The sequence below is a fragment of the Haliotis cracherodii genome, unplaced genomic scaffold, assembly GCF_022045235.1.
Source record: "Haliotis cracherodii isolate W230 unplaced genomic scaffold, xgHalCrac1.p SCAF_16, whole genome shotgun sequence".
NCBI classification, from domain to species: Eukaryota; Metazoa; Mollusca; class Gastropoda; order Lepetellida; family Haliotidae; genus Haliotis; species Haliotis cracherodii.
Genome location: NW_027266271.1, coordinates 30,506,726 through 30,521,154, shown reverse-complemented (window position 1 = coordinate 30,521,154; position 14,429 = coordinate 30,506,726). Strand labels below are relative to the sequence as shown.

General features: G+C 42.9%; 1 protein-coding gene across 1 annotated transcript in view; it reads right to left on the bottom strand.

The window, feature by feature from the left end:
* LOC139464061 (voltage-gated delayed rectifier potassium channel KCNH8-like) overlaps positions 1–14,429 on the bottom strand; it is a 275,229-nt gene that overhangs the window by 69,687 nt on the left and 191,113 nt on the right. The window contains exon 3 of the mRNA XM_071245603.1: positions 2,879–3,016. Within this exon, the coding sequence (XP_071101704.1) occupies positions 2,879–3,016 (138 nt within the window). The remainder of the gene's footprint in view (positions 1–2,878; positions 3,017–14,429) is intronic.

The window sequence follows — 14,429 nt, the reverse complement described above, 5'->3', positions numbered from 1 at the left end:
CTGCTGCTTCCAACACTGACAATCTCACCACAATGTCCTCGCTGCTTCCAACACTGACAATCTCACCACAATGTCCACTACTGCTTTCAACACTGACAATCTCACCACAATGTCCACTGCTGCTTTCAACAATGACAATCTCACCACAATGTCCACTGCTGCTTTCAGCACTGACAATCTCACCACAATGTCCACTACTGCTTTCAACAATGACCATCTCACCACAATGTCCACTGCTGCTTTCAACACTGACAATCTCACCACAATGTCCTCGCTGCTATCAGCACTGACAATCTCACCACAATGTCCACTGCTGCTTTCAACACTGACAATCTCACCACAATGTCCACTGCTGCTTTCAACACTGACAATCTCACCACAATGTCCTTGCTGCTTCCAACACTGACAATCTCACCACAGTGTCCACTACTGCTTTCAACACTGACAATCTCACCACAATGTCCACTGCTGCTCCAACACTGACAATCTCACCACAGTGTCCACTGCTGCTTTCAACACTGACAATCTCACCACAATGTCCACTGCTGCTCCAACACTGACAATCTCACCACAGTGTCCACTGCTGCTTTCAACACTGACAATCTCACCACAATGTCCACTGCTGCTCCAACACTGACAATCTCACCACAGTGTCCACTGCTGCTTTCAACACTGACAATCTCACCACAATGTCCACTGCTGCTCCAACACTGACAATCTCACCACAATGTCCACTACTGCTTCCAACACTGACAATCTCACCAAAATGTCCACTGCTGCTTCCAACACTGACAATCTCACCACAATGTCCACTGCTGCTTTTAAGAGATACAGACATTGTGATATAGCAGGGAGCTAGAGCTGATATCAACTCCTGGAGAGATACAGACATTGTGATATAGCAGGGAGCTAGAGCTGATATCAACTCCTGGAGAGAAACAGACATTGTGATATAGTAGGGAGCTAGAGCTGATATCAACTCCTGGAGAGAAACAGACATTGTGATATAGCAGGGAGCTATAGCTGATGTCAACACCTGGAGAGATACAGACATTGTGATATAGCAGGGAGCTATAGCTGATATCAACTCCTGGAGAGATACGGACATTGTGATATAGCAGGGAGCTATAGCTGATGTCAACTCCTGGAGAGAAACAGACATGGTGATATAGCAGGGAGCTATAGCTGATGTCAACTCCTGGAGAGATACAGACATTGTGATATAGCAGGTAGTTATAGCTGATGTCAACTCCTGGAGAGATACAGACATTGTGATATAGCAGGGAGCTATAGCTGATGTCAACTCCTGGAGAGATACGGACATTGTGATATAGTAGGGAGCTATAGCTGATGTCAACTCCTGGAGAGATACAGACATTGTGATATAGCAGGGAGCTATAGCTGATGTCAACTTCTGGAGACATACAGACATTGTGATATAGCAGGGAGCTATAGCTGATGTACACTCCTGGAGAGATACAGACATTGTGATATAGCAGGGAGCTATAGCTGATGTCAACTTCTGGAGAGATACAGATATGGTGATATAGCAGGGAGCTATAGCTGATGTACACTCCTGGAGAGATACAGACATTGTGATATAGCAGGGAGCTATAGCTGATGTCAACACCTGGAGAGATACGGACATTGTGATATAGCAGGGAGCTATAGCTGATGTACACTCCTGGAGAGATACAGACATTGTGATATAGCAGGGAGCTATAGCTGATGTACACTCCTGGAGAGATACATACATTGTGATATAGCAGGGAGCTATAGCTGATGTACACTCCTGGAGAGATACAGACATTGTGATATAGCAGGGAGCTATAGCTGATGTACACTCCTGGAGAGATACGGACATTGTGATATAGCAGGGAGTTATAGCTGATATCAACTCCTGGAGAGGTACAGACATTGTGATATAGCAGGGAGCTATACCTGATATCAACTCCTGGAGAGATCTGGACATTGTGATAAAGCATGGGGCTATAGCTGATGTACACTCCTGGAGAGATACAGACATTGTGATAAAGCAGGGAGCTATAGCTGATGTACACTCCTGGAGAGGTACAGACATTGTGATATAGCAGGGAGCTATAGCTGATATCAACTCCTGGAGAGATACAGACATTGTGATATAGCAGGGAGCTATAGCTGATATCAACTCCTGGAGAGATACAGACATTGTGATATAGCAGGGAGCTATAGCTGATGTACACTCCTGGAGAGATACAGACATTGTGATATAGAGGGAGCTATAGCTGATATCAACTCCTGGAGAGGTACAGACATTGTGAAATAGCAGGGAGCTATACCTGATATCAACTCCTGGAGAGATCTGGACATGGTGATATAGCATGGAGCTATAGCTGATGTACACTCCTGGAGAGATACAGACATGGTGATTTACAATGGAGCTACATCTGACAGCGACTTCTTTTTCCATTGTTTTACAGTTCTACTCAATCAATAACAATACTCAGTCAAATCAACATGCTGTGTACTCTGAACTGAATTGCATCACAAGGTATAACAAGATGTAGCAAGGAACATCGTGTGCCTTCACATTTTTTATGCAATGTTTTTATGTTTTTGTTTTTCTTCTGAAAATCTGCTAGAAGATGGGAACATTTTTTAAGGGAAGTTTTAGTTAATGTCTTAAAACTTAAGACCAATGGTGTTCATCTGATTCAAAACGGTTGAACAGCCCCCTGGCAGACATTGTAATACAGAGTGAAACGTTATCAACTTGTGGACAGTTCTGCTTTTACCAGAAAGGACACCCAGGAGTTATTTTATTCTCTTCTGAAGTTCTACAGATTTTGGCCAGAATGTGAATGATGGAATGATGGCATTCAGATAAGTAATGACCTACCATTGATGTCTGTACCCGGTATATCCATGGCGATGGCTTTGTCTCGTGTTACGTCTTTGTGGGACACCAGGAACAGGACAACTTGTCGCTTCTCATTCTTGATGGGCACGATGTCCAGGAGGCACCAGAAGGGGCTGCCTGAAACAGAAGCAGACAACTGCACTGAAAGTTGACACCTTTGCCACCTCCACTGAACACTTGACACCTTCTATACCAGACTGGACACATGCAACACCTGCCAGCTTCACTGAACACTTGACACCTTCTATACCAGACTGGACACATGCAACACCTGCCACCTCCACTGAACACTTGACACCTTCTATACCAGACTGGACACATGCAACACCTGCCACATCCACTGAACACTTGACACCTTCTATACCAGACTGGACACATGCAACACCTGCCACCTCCACTGAATACTTGACACCTTCTATACCAGACTGGACACATGCAACACCTGCCACCTTCACTGAACACCATACACCTTCACTAAACACCTGTGACACCTTCACTGAACACCTGACACCTTCACTGAATACCCAAGACACCTTCACTGAACACATGTGACACCTTCACCGAACACCTTCACTTTACACCAGACACCTTCACTAAACACATGTGACACCTTCACTGAACACCTGTGACACCTTCATTGAACACCTGACACTTTCACTGAACACCTGTGACACCTACAAACACCTTCACAGTCACTGAAGATCCGACACCTTCACTGAACACCATACACCTTCACTTAACACCAGACACCTTCACTAAACACATGTGACACCTTCATTGAACACCTGACACTTTCACTGAACACCTGTGACAACTACATACACCTTCACAGTCACTGAAGATCCGACACCTTCACTGAACACCATACACCTTCACTTAACACCAGACACCTTCACTAAACACATGTGACACCTTCATTGAACACCTGACACTTTCACTGAACACCTGTGACACCTACAAACACCTTCACAGTCACTGAAAATCCAACACCTTCCCTGAACACCTGGCACCTTCAACAGCTGCACCAAACATGTTCATTAAACACCTAACAACCTTCACCACTTGCACTGACTACCTTCAACACCTGTAGCCTTCAACTGCTGGAACCTAATCACATTCATAACAACATGTGCCTTGATACATGATACTGAATGAAACATAACAAAGTACAACATGTGCCTTGATACATGATACTGAATGAAACATAACAAAGTACAACATGTGCCTTGATACATGATACTGAATGAAACATAACAAAGTACAACATGTGCCTTGATACATGATACTGAATGAAACATAACAAAGTACAACATGTGCCTTGATACATGATACTGAATGAAACATAACAGAGTACAACATGTGCCTTGATACATGATACTGAATGAAACATAACAAAGTACAACATGTGCCTTGATACATGATACTGAATGAAACATAACAAAGTACAACATGTGCCTTGATACATGATACTGAATGAAACATAACAAAGTACAACATGTGCCTTGATACATGATACTGAATGAAACATAACAGAGTACAACATGTGCCTTGATACATGATACTGAATGAAACATAACAAAGTACAACATGTGCCTTGATACATGATACTGAATGAAACATAACAGAGTACAACATGTGCATTGATACATGATACTGAATGAAACATAACAGAGTACAACATGTGCCTTGATACATGATACTGAATGAAACATAACAGAGTACAACATCATATGTTGCATAGTGAATGACCACAGGCCAAATCTGACTCAACAGACTATAGTCACTACACAACGTGTCTCATCAAAGAACATAGACCAAGTTGAGAGAAGGTTTAGTTGAAACAGACTTCAGTCACTACACAACGCGTCTCATCACAGAACATAGACCAAGTTGAGGGAAGGTTTAATTTCACTTAGGTACAGCGTTTGTTCTCTTAAATGAGTGAGTGAGTGAGTGAGTATTGTTTTCCACCACTTTAAGCAATATTCAAGCAATATCTTGGCAGGGGACACCAGAAATGGGCTTCACACATTGTACCCATGTTGGGAATCGAACCCGGGTCTTCGGGGTGACAAGCAAATGCTTTGACAACTAGGCTACCCCACTGCCCCTCTCTTAAATGAAGCAATTAATCAATTTTGGTTGTTTCAGGAGTGAAAGGGTTAATATTTTATAAAATATCATTGATGTGTTTGTAATATATACATGGAAATATGGAAGGCCTAGACGTGTGGACATTCTAGTGAAGGATTCTGTGTTAGAATAGCTCCCTAGCAACCTAATCTGGTCATGAGAGGTGATCAGATGGGTCAAGTGGTCAGTCTCAGTGACTTGACAGCAGTTGATGGCGAGTCATTGTTCTCCAATGGCATGGATTGTTGCTCACAATATCAATAACTGGATTGTCTGGTCCAGATTCGTTTATTTACAGGCTGCCCACATATAGCTGGAATATTGCTGAGTGTGGCATAAACAAAGAAACAAGGAAACAAACATAACATTCTAGAAAAAGTCATCTTCATTTGTTTGACCACAGGCGTTTGACCACAGGCGTTTGACCACAGACGTATGATGGGTCAGGGCTGCCATGAAATCAGTGGGTCTGAACATCACGAAAGTCATGTGTGGATTACAATGAATAAAATATTTGACATTATGACTAAACCTTCATCATCATTCATAGAGACAGAGCTCAGAGGAACTTAAAAAGGAAAAACATATTCAAAACTACAAAATTTTCTTTGTGGGGATTTAATGAGAAACTCCAACAAAATAATCTGCTTACAAAGTAATTCTATCTTTGTCAACTCAGCTCTGTGAATGGCCGCAAGCGGAGCATGTTACCCATAATTCACCAGTAATTTCCTTCATGGTGCTCGAACAGATCCAATATCGTGGAAACAACTCGTTGTGAGGACACAGTTTGATGAACCAAGACTTGAGAACAGAGGGCTTCCTTGCCTCAGTTCGATCGTATTTAAACAACAACATAATTTCCATGTGGCTGCTTATAACCACTGGAACAACATCACATGGCAAAGTTATCAGACTTCAACAAAACACTTCAGGACTTTGGGGGATTTAATAATTTGTCAATATCTCAGACTTTAGCATGGAAGTTTCCCTGACTTTATGCAAGTCCTGATGCAAGCATGACAAACAGGGCCTTATTGATAAACTTGCTGAGTGGAGTGGAGTGGAGTGGAGTGGAGTGGAGTGGAGTGGAGTGGAGTGGAGTGGAGTGGAGTGGAGTGGAGTGGAGTGGAGTGGAGTGGAGAGGAGAGGAGAGGAGAGGAGAGGAGAGGAGAGGAGAGGAGAGGAGAGGAGAGGAGAGGAGAGGAGTGGAGTGGAGCGGAGGGGAGAGGATGGCACTGTTTGCATTAATGAGTGAGTTAGTAGGTGGGCTTTTGATGAGTGAGTGAGTGTTTTGGTGAGGGATGGCACTGTTTGCATTCATAATTTGGTTGGTGGGTGGGCTTTTGATGAGTGAGTGAGTGAGTGGATGAGTGAGTGAGTGAGTGGATGAGTGAGTGAGCGAGTAAGGAAAGCGAGTGAGTGGATGAGTGAGTGAGTGAGTGAGTAAGGAAAGCGAGTGAGTGGATGAGTGAGTGAGTGAGTGAGTGAGTAAGAAAAGCGAGTGAGTGGATGAGTGAGTGGATGAGTGAGTGAGCGAGTAAGGAAAGCGAGTGAGTGGATGAGTGAGTGAGTGAGTGAGCGAGTAAGGAAAGCGAGTGAGTGGATGAGTGAGTGAGTGAGTGAATAAGGAAAGCGAGTGAGTGGATGAGTGAGTGGATGAGTGAGTGAGCGAGTGAGTAAGGAAAACGAGTGAGTGGATGAGTGAGTGAGTGAGTGAGTGAGTAAGGAAAGCGAGCGAGTGGATGAGTGAGTGAGTGAGTGAGTGAGTAAGGAAAACGAGTGAGTGGATGAGTGAGTGAGTGAGTGAGTGAGTAAGGAAAGCGAGTGAGTGGATGAGTGAGTGGATGAGTGAGTGAGTGAGTGAGTGAGACTTTTTTACCTGATCTGATTCTTCGATTAGTTCTACACAACATTTTTGTCTTGATAGTAGATGAAAATAACTGTAACCTAGACTTGTGATACTCCTTGTAATACCATTAGTCTGTCAGTATCTACAGCTGCCACTAACCCAATGGAAAAAGTAGAATTGCACAACTCCACCTCGTTGGGTTTCCAGACAATGCTCCTGTGAGTTGTGCAATCAATGCCGCCTGCTCATGGCCGACTGGTGTTGAGGAATACAGACCACATCCCACGACAAGGGTCCTCTGTAAGTTAATGTTAGCCTACCCATTGTTGAAATTGCTAGCTGTGCTAAATTATCAAGTTTGTGTGTATCAATAATAATTATTTGGTACATAACAGTGCCAAGCTCTCAGAGACAACATGACAAATCTATACCTTATTGCTACAGAAATCCATTACATGATGTCGGGAAAAGATCCCAGTGGGAAGAGTTCTTGTAACGTTTCATTTCACAATACCATACCAGGTAATTAGGAACCTGATTCACAGATACACTTTTGGAGAGTTCCAATAATGGGAAGTGTTTCCTTAGATCAAAGGTATTAAGGTATCGGCTGTTTTACAAATATCACACATCAGACCAGCTGAATGACCTTTACCAAATGTAATGAGATGGCTAGAACTAATAATTACTAATAAGCTCTTCATCGGAATCAATTTGTTGTTTGTTAAATGAACCATCCTCTGTGTCGCTCCTAAAGAAAACCAAGCCGATCAAACCATCTATCCCTGCCCTTTAAAATATGTGTGTAAAATCACAAACAGTATGTTACATTCCTCATTTGACCTGACAGTTTCTTCTAAAGCTTGTTAGTACAACTGCTTATGATCAATGGCTACACTGAATGATTCCCTCTGTTCTATAAATGTTTCCAATACATTCCAAAAAAACCCATTGGTTTGATAACAATGTTACACACTATAAGAATATTTTCAAAACACTAAATCATAATTCCAAAACAAAATAGCCAAAAAATTAAACAATTCCTGAATTGATATGTGATGCTGTGCTTGTTTTTTTAATAAACACTGTATTATGATGAATGTTGCACTCTGTGAGGGTACAGAGTCACACAACCAACCAAGTCACCAAACCTAACCACCATACTTCTAGTCACCTCTCACAACTAGCATAGGTTTCTTGAACCTAGAAGTTCAACAGGGTTGTACAAGTCTTGGTTGCTGTATGGAATTATGAGTGCATAACAAGATATTTGGAGAGGTCCTCGCAGCGAACGAGTAACACCCCTTGAAATATCGAGTGTACATGACTAATCCATTCAATAACGAGCTTGTAGCATGGCCTTGTCAATCAATTGTCAGGTCACATGACCATCTCAGAAGATGACATCACGCTTTCTTGTATTGCATGGGCGACGCAGACGACCGCTAGGGACTCACCGATACCAAATGTCAATGTGGGTAGGATGACTTGTTGTTGTTGACAGTGATGTCAAATCTTCACCCTCCAAGTTTATGTCGTGATTGAATTTTGTTCATGGGGTTCGAATCTGAATTTCCACATGGAAACACTTATATGCCGTCGATCGATGCTCATGATATTAATCACTGGATTGTCTGGTCCAGAATCGGTTATTTACAGACTGCCTTCATATAGCTGGAATATTGCTGAGTGCGGCATTAAACAACAAACCGACCAACCAAAATATGCAGTCATAAGTACTCCATTTTGTCAGTATTACACGAACATAACAGTACATGGTCATCATGGGAAGGCTGCACTGGCCCTAAAACCCTTGTGACGTAGATGTCATTCTATATTAAATATTTGCCCTTTGACCATATGCACACACCCATATATCACTGTATTCTCCGTCTGGGAAACCACTTCACAATGAAACTGGCCATCATTCTGCTTATGAGGACACCAGGTAGTTTTAATCGGGTTCGATTCTGTTTTCAGTTGTCAGTAGTTTCGGCTCTTGTGTATCATACATATGGAGAAAGTGAGTCAGCAGAATTTTACTGTATTTATAGGTCACATTGACTTGAACAGTAGCAGGATACATACATACATCAGTTGTGTATACTGTATTGCAAGGTATGTCTTAGTTTGAGTCTGCTGGAGATATATTGAGTTTTACACCAAAAAGAACATTGAACAAAGAATTTGTACCACTGTCCTGTGAATCAAAGACACTTTGTCAAAGAGTGACAATTATGATTATTGTTTCTTGTGCGAACGTGTTTCAAGATAATAGTATTCAAATTATTTTAAATCATTCATCCAAATATGGATGTTTAGTGCCACTATATAAAAAATATTTGTAATTATTTCATGTGTCTACAATAACATCAACTGTTTAAACATCTTATTTTAGTGAAAGGCTGATTTTATAGAAAGGGTATCACTTTTTTTCATTAAAGAAAAATATATTTAACAATGTGCTACCCCATATACATTGTTAAGATTTCCCTTGGCTAAAGATAAACTGTACTGTTGTGCATGAACTCTGATGGAGAGGGTTCTCTTCCTAACAGCCACCCTCCCTGTACTGTTGTGTGTGAACTCTGATGGAGAGGGTACTCTTCCTTCCAGCTTCCCTCCCTGTGCTGTTGTGTGTGAACTCTGATGGAGAGGGTTCTCTTCCTAACAGCTTCCCTCCCTGTACTGCTGTGTGTGAACTCTGATGGAGAGGGTTCTCTTCCTAACAGCCACCCTACCTGTACTGTTGTGTGTGAACTCTGATGGAGAGGGTTCTCTTCCTAACAGCTCCCTCCCTGTACTGTTGTGTGTGAACTCTGATGGAGAGGGTACTCTTCCTACCAGCTTCCCTCCCTGTACTGTTGTGTGTGAACTCTGATGGAGAGGGTACTCTTCCTAACAGCTTCCCTCCATCACCTGATTACAACTTCATCATCCTATAGCATCCAAACCTGCCTCCTGGTTTGACCAGCAGCCCAGTGACTGCACATCTACTTACCATGCCATTACCACTTAATTTCTTTAAAAAACTAACAACCTGCTTGAACAACAATGGGCAAATGAAGCAAAATACAACTTGGTTTCTTCAAAATATCTGCGACAAGTGCATAATGAGTATCGAACCAGTAGAGCGATAACCCAACCTAACCACTTCTGGCCTATAAAGTGTTTGAAATGAAAACATTGTATATCATGGCCTTCGTGCGTCAGTCAGTAGTGTGGTTGGAACATTTCCTGACTTCGTGCCCCAGTAACGGGTTCAATCCCTGGGTCTGTTAGCTGTGTCGTGGATGCAGAAGCTTCTATGTCATGTTCGGTCACGTGACAGTCTGTCACTTGGAGACACGCCCCCTGGCACAACATCTGCAGCTCCACCCCTTGATGGTGTATCGGGAGTTATTGTACAGCAGCATCAAAGGAAAAACGCCACAACAATGCTACATTGTGTGATATCTGATGTGCTTACAAAACGTTATTAAAAAATTTGGAAATGTTTTGAGTTTTGCACTGCGAAATGAACTCCCATTTGAACTAAATTGAACTTGTTGCCTTGAAAACAGAATGTCTAAAAATTAGAAAAAATCCTAAACAGCAAAAGATACCAGTTCAGTGCATACCTGTATGTATTCGATGTTTTATCAATACTGGTTTATATTGAATGGTCCATGAGTTATGCTCCAGAAACAAAACAGATAATGACATGTTTGACAGAATATGATGATTGAAGGTAATTTGTTTTAAGAACATTTTTACAAGAAAAAGACATATTCCTAATTAATCATTTATAAAATAGCTAAAAAACCCTGTTTTGCTAAATATTAATGTTTTTTTCCTTCTTTTTCACCAATTTGGTTTGCAAAATAATATTAAATATAAATTTTGTATACTTCTTTGATAACTGTAACAAACCCAGAGACGACATGAACTGACAGCTAGCAACAAACCCAGAGACGACATGACCTGACAGCTAGCACCAAACCAAGTGACAACATGACCTGACAGCTAGCAACAAACCCAGAGACGACATGACCTGACAGCTAGCAACAAACCCAGTGACAACATGACCTGACAGCTAGCAACAAACCCAGAGACAACATGACCTGACAGCTAGCAACAAACCCAGAGACGACATGACCTGACAGCTAGCAACAAACCCAGTGACAACATGACCTGACAGCTAGCAACAAACCCAGAGACGACATGACCTGACAGCTAGCAACAAACCCAGTGACGACATGACCTGACAGCTATCAACAAACCCAGTGACAACATGACCTGACAACTAGCAACAAACCCAGTGACAACATGACCTGACAGCTAGCAACAATCCGAGTGACAACATGACCTGACAGCTAGCAACAAACCCAGTGACAACATGACCTGACAGCTAGCAACAAACCCAGTGACAACATGACCTGACAGCTAGCAACAAACCCAGTGACAACATGACCTGACAGCTAGCAACAAACCAAGTGACAACATGACCTGACAGCTAGCAACAAACCCAGTGACGACATGACCTGACAGCTAGCAACAAACCCAGTGACGTCATGACCTGACAGCTAGCAACAAACCCAGTGACGACATGACCTGACAGCTAGCAACAAACCCAGTGACAACATGACCTCGCAGCAAGCAATAAACCCAGTGACGACATGACCTGACAGCTAGCAACAAACCCAGTGATGACATAACCTGACAGCTAGCAACAAACCCAGTGACAACATGACCTGACAGCAAGCAACAAACCCAGTGACGTCATGACCTGACAGCTAGCAACAAACCCAGTGACGACATGACCTGACAGCTAGCAACAAACCCAGAGACGACATGACCTGACAGATAGCAACAAACCCAGAGACGACATGACCTGACAGCTAGCAACAAACCCAGTGACAACATGACCTGACAGCTAGCAACAAACCCAGAGACGACATGACCTGACAGATAGCAACAAACCCAGTGACGACATGACCTGACAGCTATCAACAAACCCAGTGACAACATGACCTGACAACTAGCAACAAACCCAGTGACAACATGACCTGACAGCTAGCAACAATCCGAGTGACAACATGACCTGACAGCTAGCAACAAACCCAGTGACAACATGACCTGACAGCTAGCAACAAACCCAGTGACAACATGACCTGACAGCTAGCAACAAACCCAGTGACAACATGACCTGACAGATAGCAACAAACCAAGTGACAACATGACCTGACAGCTAGCAACAAACCCAGTGACAACATGACCTGACAGCTAGCAACAAACCCAGTGACGACATGACCTGACAGCTAGCAACAAACCCAGTGACGACATGACCTGACAGATAGCAACAAACCCAGTGACAACATGACCTGACAGCAAGCAATAAACCCAGTGACGACATGACCTGACAGATAGCAACAAACCCAGTGACAACATGACCTGACAGCTAGCAACAAACCCAGTGATGACATAACCTGACAGCTAGCAACAAACCCAGTGACAACATGACCTGACAGCAAGCAACAAACCCAGTGACGTCATGACCTGACAGCTAGCAACAAACCCAGTGACGACATGACCTGACAGCTAGCAACAAACCCAGTGACGACATGACCTGACAGATAGCAACAAACCCAGTGACAACATGACCTGACAGCAAGCAATAAACCCAGTGACGACATGACCTGACAGATAGCAACAAACCCAGTGATGACATAACCTGACAGCTAGCAACAAATCCAGTGACAACATGATCTGACAGCTAGCAACAAACCCAGTGACAACATGACCTGACAGCTAGCAACAAACCCAGTGACAACATGACCTGACAGCAAGCAATAAACCCAGTGACGACATGACCTGACAGATAGCAACAAACCCAGTGATGACATGACCTGACAGCTAGCAACAAACCCAGTGACAACATGACCTGACAGCTAGCAACAAACCAAGTGACGACATGACCTGACAGCTAGCAACAAACCAAGTGACAACATGACCTGACAGCTCGCAACAAACCCAGTGACAACATGACCTGACAGCTAGCAACAAACCCAGTGATGACATGACCTGACAGCTAGCAACAAACCCAGTGATGACATGACCTGACAGCTAGCAACAAACCCAGTGACAACATGACCTGACAGCTAGCAACAAACCCAGTGACAACATGACCTGACAGCTCGCAATAAACCCAGTGACAACATGACCTGACAGCTAGCAACAAACCCAGTGATGACACAACCACACAGCTAAGCTGATCAGCAGTCTATTATCACTTAATCAAAGTACTGGTGACAGCGGAATTAAATGTCGATTATATTGAAATAGTGCAGTGTCAGCAACTGTAACATCCATCTATAGATATTGTCTACAACAGCCAATTATTCACAGCCCCGTCATCAACTCAGCCAAGACCCACCAGCAATCTTATGACTGTATTGAAAATCTATTCTAGAATGCGGGAGTTACAATCATCTTAACGCCAACAACTCCTGTTGACTGATGTCCAGCATGCCGTTCAATAAAGCCATCTTATTGATGGTAAGTCTATTGTAGAGTATGTGAGTTACGATCATCTTAGCGCTAACAACTCCTGTTGACCAATGTCCAGCATGCCGTTCAATAAAGCCATCTTATTAATTGTAAGTCTATTGTAGAGTATGTGAGTTATGATCATCTTAGCGCCAATAACTCCTGTTGACTAATGTCCAGCATGCCGTTCAATAAAGCCATCTTATTGATGGTAAGTCTATTGTAGAGTATGTGAGTTACGATCATCTTAGCGCTAACATCTTCTGTTGACCAATGTCCAGCATGCCGTTCAATAAAGCCATCTAATTGATTGTAAGTCTATTGTAGAGTTTGTGAGTTACGATCATCTTAGCGCTAAGATTCCTTGTTGACTGATGTCCAGAAATGAAATAGAGTTGTGAGTGCCTCTAGTCCAACATTTCAGTCACAACTTGTAAATTGTAGAAAGTGCCCACCCCTTGATTCACCTCCACTTCCTTGCCACATCACTACAACAGGAGCGCATCTCTCGGCCTGAGAATGCTCTTGTCTCCATGTATGTTGGACAGAGTCCCACCGAAGGCTCGGGTTCGATTCTCCACATGGGTACAAAGTGTGAAGCCCAATTCTGGTGTCCCCCGTAATGATATTGCTGGAATATTGCTAAAAGCGGCCTAAAACCAAACTCACTCATCAGTGTCCTTGAATCTGAAATGTCTCATTATTGCACAAAGTAAGATCTTGTTTGATTAATAGTCCTTGATGCAGATGATTTTGGAAGTGAGCTACACTGAGGGTGAGAGTGATGGAACGTGGAGCAGTGTCATGAACATGCATGCATCCTTCCACAATATCCAATCTGACTGCAGCTTTGTTTGTAGCTGACTTTTGCCAGCCTTGTTCCAGCTGTATCATAGTGCCCTGAAAACAACAAAGTCTTGAAAACCTAGTGGTTGACATCATGAGCAAGATCCCATGCCTTCTGAGTACGATGACCCGCGATCAACCATATCACCGAGTCTGACAACTGAATCCTAT